Here is a 7293-nt window from a genome sequence, read left to right on the forward strand (position 1 = left end):
CTCAGCGAGTCTTCAGTAAAACCAGCATGCTGATTTCTGATGTTCAGTGAATGCAGCATATGAAGTTGAACTGGATGCTGGAAGGTGCTGGTCTTTGCTGGTTCTGGGACGTAACAGAACCAGACCAGCGGTTCCGTTGGGTTTCAGCTGAGGTCTGTCTCTGAGCATGCTCAGTAACGTTATGGTCTGTCTCTGCAGCGCAGCTGCCATGTCTAAAGCGACGGTGAAGAAGCTGCACTGGCGCTCCAAGGTAGCGACACACCTGAACTCCTGCTTCCACCGTGTCATGTGACTTCCTGAGTGAAGCTCCCGCTGCTTCTTCTGCAGGTGCAGGAGAGCTTCGTCCCGCTGGGCGGGGGCAGCAGCGGCTCGGGGGAGCTCGGCCTGGCAATCGGAGGCGGGGCTGACTACGGTGAGTTCCCCTTTGTCACGGCGGCCCCAGGGGGTGGGGCCACAGTGGGTGACATCATCCTGGAGATCGGAGGGACACCTGTGTTGGGTATGACCCTTGGTGATGTTAGAGGAGTCCTCAACTCCTGTCCCCATCCAATCAGGATCAAGACCGTGTCTCCAGGTCAGTGATGGATTTGAACTGTTTAGTCCAGTTCAGCATCACTGTGACATCATTGTGACATCATTGTGACATCCCTCCCGTGTGGTCAGGCTCGTCTCTGTGTAAGGACCTCAGGTTGTATCTCAGTAAGTGTTTCACACCGGGCTCCACGGACAGCCAGCTGCAGCAGCTCATCAGAGAGAACCTGTACCTGCGGGCCGTGCCCTGTAAGACGCACACACACACACACACACACACACACACACACACACACACACACACACACACACACACAGACACACACACAGCCGCCCTGTTCTTCGCTCATGACATCACGCCGTCTGTCCCACAGGTACGACCAGGCAGCCGCGGGATGGGGAAATATCTGGAGTGGACTACAACTTTGTGTCCATCGAGGAGTTTTTCTCCCTGGAGGAGTCTGGAGCTCTGCTGGAAAGTGGCAAGTTCAAAGGTATGAAGCCCAGCTGCAGGTGACCCCGAGGGTCCGACCAGTTTATCGGGCAGCCAGACAAATCTGCCGATTTTACCCCATTTTCAAAATAATCCTCATTGGCGGGAGTTTTGCTGAATAAATGCTGATTTACTTTGGATTTCTGGTACAACAATAAATACTGAATGAGGAGAATGTTATTGCAGCTTTTGTCCACTAGATGGAGCTCTGACTCCATTCAGTCCTCAACACTGTAACGTTACGTACAAGAGTGACGCTACAGTCAGGTACATTACAGGTGGGCGGAGCTTGCTGACAGGTAAGTTCATAAACACATTGTGAAATGAATAATGACTCAGCATGTCTCCAGTTTTAGTTAAACTTTATGCTGTGTGTAACGATGTGTACAAGCTTTTCATTTACACTGCATTGCTAAAGTTGTGCTAACTTAGCAGAAGTAGTTACTTCCACTTTGTCTGTTGTACGTAGTGCCACGCACTGATACTAAGTGTGATCTGTGTGTGTGATGCGGTCAGTGAGTCGATCTGTAACTTTAGTAATGACTCATCACAATAAACGATCAGTTCGTACCATGGAGTGGATCGAAGCTTCATGGTTGCTATACATGGTCCTGTTACACTGTCTGGTAGCATCAACATTGCTGTAGCTATGCTAACCTAGCATAGCTTCTGTTAGCAATAGCACTGCTGTAGCACTGCTTACTTGTTCCCAGGTTTACTTTACTTGTTCCCAGGATTGCTTTACTTGTTCCCAGGATTGTTTTACTGGTTCCCAGGATTGCTTTACTGGCTCCCAGGTTTACTTTACTTGTTCCCAGGATTGTTTTACTGGTTCCCAGGTTTACTTTACTGGTTCCCAGGATTGCTTTACTTGTTCCCAGGATTGTTTTACTGGTTCCCAGGTTTACTTTACTTGTTCCCAGGATTGCTTTACTTGTTCCCAGGATTGCTTTACTTGTTCCCAGGATTGTTTTACTGGTTCCCAGGTTTACTTTACTTGTTCCCAGGATTGCTTTACTGGTTCCCAGGTTTACTTTACTGGTTCCCAGGATTGCTTTACTGGTTCCCAGGTTTACTTTACTTGTTCCCAGGTTTACTTCACTTGTTCCCAGGATTGCTTTACTTGTTCCCAGGATTGTTTTACTGGTTCCCAGGATTGCTTTACTGGTTCCCAGGTTTACTTTACTTGTTCCCAGGATTGCTTTACTGGTTCCCAGGATTGTTTTACTGGTTCCCAGGTTTACTTTACTTGTTCCCAGGATTGCTTTACTTCTTCCCAGGATTGCTTTACTTGTTCCCAGGATTGTTTTACTGGTTCCCAGGTTTACTTTACTTGTTCCCAGGATTGCTTTACTTGTTCCCAGGATTGCTTTACTTGTTCCCAGGATTGTTTTACTGGTTCCCAGGTTTACTTTACTTGTTCCCAGGATTGCTTTACTTGTTCCCAGGATTGTTTTACTGGTTCCCAGGATTACTTTACTGGTTCCCAGGATTACTTTACTGGTTCCCAGGATTGCTTTACTTGTTCCCAGGATTGCTTTACTGGTTCCCAGGATTGCTTTACTGGTTCCCAGGATTACTTTACTGGTTCCCAGGGTTGCTTTACTGGTTCCCAGGATTGCTTTACTGGTTCCCAGGATTGCTTTACTGGTTCCCAGGATTGCTTTACTGGTTCCCAGGTTTACTTTACTGGTTCCCAGGATTGCTTTACTGGTTCCCAGGTTTACTTTACTTGTTCCCAGGTTTACTTTACTTGTTCCCAGGATTGCTTTACTTGTTCCCAGGATTGTTTTACTGGTTCCCAGGATTGCTTTACTGGTTCCCAGGTTTACTTTACTGGTTCCCAGGATTGCTTTACTTGTTCCCAGGATTGTTTTACTGGTTCCCAGGTTTACTTTACTTGTTCCCAGGATTGCTTTACTTCTTCCCAGGATTGCTTTACTTGTTCCCAGGATTGTTTTACTGGTTCCCAGGTTTACTTTACTTGTTCCCAGGATTGCTTTACTTGTTCCCAGGATTGCTTTACTTGTTCCCAGGATTGTTTTACTGGTTCCCAGGTTTACTTTACTTGTTCCCAGGATTGCTTTACTTGTTCCCAGGATTGTTTTACTGGTTCCCAGGATTACTTTACTGGTTCCCAGGATTACTTTACTGGTTCCCAGGATTGCTTTACTTGTTCCCAGGATTGCTTTACTGGTTCCCAGGATTGCTTTACTGGTTCCCAGGATTACTTTACTGGTTCCCAGGGTTGCTTTACTGGTTCCCAGGATTGCTTTACTGGTTCCCAGGATTGCTTTACTGGTTCCCAGGATTACTTTACTGGTTCCCAGGATTGCTTTACTGGTTCCCAGGATTGCTTTACTGGTTCCCAGATTAATCTTACTGCTGTTTTCTGCTTTTCTGTCATGTTTCTGCTGAGGAATTTTCTACAAACGGTTCTCGTAGCCGTGGCGACTGACCTCCGTGTCTGGATGTCCCTGCTGACAGGAGGCTGTGAAACAGTTCTGTGATGAGGACTTAAAGCTCATGTTCAGGAGACTCGACCTGTTTTCCAATGCTGCTGCTGCTGGTTTTTACAGGGTTTTAGAGGAGAAGAAGATTTAGTTTTTAATCCTTCAAACCTGTGACCCCCTCTGTCCTCCATCAGCAGCGCATTAATCTGACGGATTTATGAAACAAAAATAGAAAGTGAATGCACACATGGGGATGTGTTTTCACACGGAGCAATGAACATTTGTCTGCATCAGTGAGACGTAGTGGCAACACTGTGAGGTCTACCACCATCCCTGGGCTGAATGCCGTCGCTATGACGACACCACACATCACACCTGAATCCTTCTGATCTGTCCAATCACAGGGAACTACTATGGAACGCCCCGACCCGTCCACATTGGCCCAGAGAGTCCACCAATCACATACCAGGAGCATCGCAACCTGCTGAGAAACTTCAGGACGAGGAGCAAGTCTCTGAGCAACCTGGAGAAGGCGGTGGAGGAAGGAGACAACAGCGAGGAGGACTGCGGCCTGTCAGGTACTCAAACACCGCCAGCATTACCTGCACAGGTGTGACCATCTCTCACAGAGTCTGGGTGTTTCTCAATTCAGGGTCTGCACACTTCGAAGTGCGGATTCGTTGGCTGCATGCGTCATCGTGTCCCAATTCAAAGGCTCCTTCCAGTCTTCCCAGTCCTCCCAGTCCTTCCAGTCCGCCCTTCGTTTGGCTCCAGATCAGCTCAAAACGAAGGCTACCAGAGATGCATCCTAAGCGCCCTCTCCTATCCCAGAATTCATTGCGTTCCTGATAGAACAGAATGAGCAGCAGAGCGACGGTGTAGGTACCACACCAGCCAGACCGTTTACTTATATTCATGTATAAACACACATATTTGTCCCAGCAGACGAGCTGGGAGGACATTGTGTCCAATAACCACAATGGATTTCATTCCAGTCGTCCTCAGATGTCTTCGTCTCCTTTCATTAAAGAAAAGGCTGAATTTATTCCAGTCACTCAGATAACTGGAGACTGGAATAAGGAACAATAATTAAACATGTACTAAATTATAATCCAGTCATATAAGACACTGTCATTTAATGAGTTAAAGAAACAAACAAACAAATGTGTCCTGGACTAATTAGAGCATTTTTCTGATGAAGTCTGATGCAGAAGTCTGACTGGGTGGAACAGAAAACACCTGACTGGACTGGAAACAAAGGATTTAAAAAGAAATAAATAAAATAAAAATTATATTTATATATATATATATATATATATATATATATATATATATATATATATATATATATATATATATATATATATATATATATATATATATGAAGATATATATATATATATATATGTATATATATATATATATATATATATATATATATATATATATATATATATATATATATATATATATATGAAGATATGTTATTTTATCATATTGGTTTGCTTTTTAAAAAATCTTTCTGTTGAACCAGAATTAGAAAATAATGTCATGATTTTCATCAAACTTTTATTTATTCTGACTTTAGTCAGTTTCATCTTATTTCCCAGGCAGCAGTTTTCTCCTTCTTTAATGGGAGGGTATGAATACATATGAGGACGACTGTATATGTGTCTAACCAGGATTATTTCCCACTGAAGTTAACGTCAGCTTGACAGGATGAGCTGTCAGCCAGAGGAGAGCTCGTCTAAACCGCCTCATGTTGCTCATTTACACACAAAGGAAAATAAAAATAAAATGACTGGCACCATTTTCTGTCATTTAAAACTATTTTTGTGTCTTTTTGTGGAAGAATGGGATCAGTAATGAGATAAACTTGTCATATGTAGTTGCTAGGCAACGGAGGACCGGAACACTATGGGTAATTCTCGTCCACTAGATAGACCGTCTCATTTTACTGGCAGGAAGGCACTTCGGTGTGTGCAGACGATGTAGAACACCTCTTTGCCTACGCAGTCTGCGCACTTGGGAGTGTTCAGACCCTGAATTGAGAAACACCCTCTGTCTACCGGCAGCCGGAGCCCCACCCCCCCCTCTGCATCCCAGCCAATCATGGGAGTCAGCGGTCAGGAGTGGAGAAGGGGCTGAGAATGGAGTAGGAGGAAGAGGAGGAGGTCCTCTTCCTGAAAACTGGGAACTGGCCTACAGTGACTCCGGAGAGCCGTACTACATAGAGTAAGTAGATCAATGAACTGATTGAGTGTGATGTTTGGAAGCGAAGCCGGTTGAATGAAGCAGCTCGGTGTGTTCAGGTCCGATTCTCTCCAGTCAACGATCCAGAACAGTCTGGATGGACCTGACATGGAGATAAAACCAGGTTCCCATAGCAACCAGATCAGCTTTCATCAGAGGATAAAATGTCTCCGTCTCATCATCTCACTAGATGTTTGTTATCTACTGGGAAGAAATGATGATGAAGATGATGATGACGATGATGAAGATGATGATGAATGTGATGAAGAAGATGATGAATGTGATGATTATGATGATGAAGATGATGATGAATATGATGATGATGATGATGATGATGATGAATGTGATGATGATGATGAATGTGATGATGATGATGAATGTGATGATGATGAAGATGATGATGAATGTGATGATGAAGATGATGAAGATGATGATGAATGTGATGATGAAGATGATGAAGATGATGATGAATGTGATGATTATGATGATGAAGATGATGATGAATGTGATGAAGATGATGATGAATGAGATGATTATGATGATGAAGATGATGATGAATGTGATGATGATGAAGATGATGATGAATGTGATGATGATGATAATGAAGATGATGAATGTGATGATGATGATGATGATGATGAATGTGATGATGATGATGAATGTGATGATGATGAAGATGATGATGAATGTGATGATTATGATGAAGATGATGATGAATGTGATGATGAAGATGATGAAGATGATGAATGTGATGATGAAGATGATGAAGATGATGAATGTGATGATGAAGATGATGAATGTGATGAAGATGATGATGAATGAGATGATTATGATGATGAAGATGATGATGATGAATGTGATGATGATGATGATGATGATGAATGTGATGATGATGATGATGATGATGGTTATGATGTTAATAATGACGATGATGAAGATGATGATGTTAATAATGATGATGATGATCTCTCTGTCAGCCATAACTCAAAGACAACCAGCTGGTTGGATCCTCGGACTCGGAGTAAAGAGACAACAAACTCTACAGAACGTAAGTTTATTTATTTGTTTATTTCCTGTTTGTTGTCTTTTAGTTTTATTTTGAAATCAGCTGAGGTCTGGCTTTCCTTCCTGTCTGGTACTATAAAACGTGGCCGTCAGGGAGTTTCCATAAAGTTTTATAGAATGTCAGTGTGGAGAACCACAGGGTTCTGGTTCAGGACTAATGTAGTTCTCCAGTTATCAGCAGATTCCTCCTCTGTACGTTTGCTTTCTAAATAATAAACAGAATATAAATGATATTTCCTGGGAATATTTCAGAATTTTTTCATCCACTAAGTTCACATGACAACACAAATCCGGTCTACAGACCCAGATTAACCAGGTCACATCTAATGCACCATTTAATCAATCAAGTGAACTAGAACTGGTCCACAAAACTAGTCTAGAAGTCCAGGTAGAACCTGTCCAGGAAGAACTGGTTCAGAGGTCCAGAGAACCACTCCAGAAATTTGGGTAGAACTGGTCTAGAAGTCCAGGTGGAGCAGGTCCAGGTAGAACTGAGCC

At 43.3% G+C, this 7293-nt stretch overlaps 1 protein-coding gene across 1 annotated transcript in view; it reads left to right on the plus strand.

The window, feature by feature from the left end:
• Positions 1-208: 208 nt before the first annotated feature.
• The window catches only part of LOC306754595 (membrane-associated guanylate kinase, WW and PDZ domain-containing protein 3-like), a gene marked incomplete at both ends in the record, with an annotated part of 305465 nt that continues 298380 nt past the window's right edge, over positions 209-7293 (plus strand). Inside the window, 7 exons of the mRNA XM_079238612.1 lie at positions 209-250; positions 328-574; positions 664-780; positions 906-1025; positions 3882-4055; positions 5553-5712; positions 6708-6778. Coding sequence (XP_079094738.1) covers positions 209-250; positions 328-574; positions 664-780; positions 906-1025; positions 3882-4055; positions 5553-5712; positions 6708-6778 — 931 coding nt within the window. The remainder of the gene's footprint in view (positions 251-327; positions 575-663; positions 781-905; positions 1026-3881; positions 4056-5552; positions 5713-6707; positions 6779-7293) is intronic.

Source organism: Telmatherina bonti (genome assembly GCF_933228915.1).
Source record: "Telmatherina bonti genome assembly, chromosome: 4".
Classification (NCBI taxonomy): domain Eukaryota; kingdom Metazoa; phylum Chordata; class Actinopteri; order Atheriniformes; family Telmatherinidae; genus Telmatherina; species Telmatherina bonti.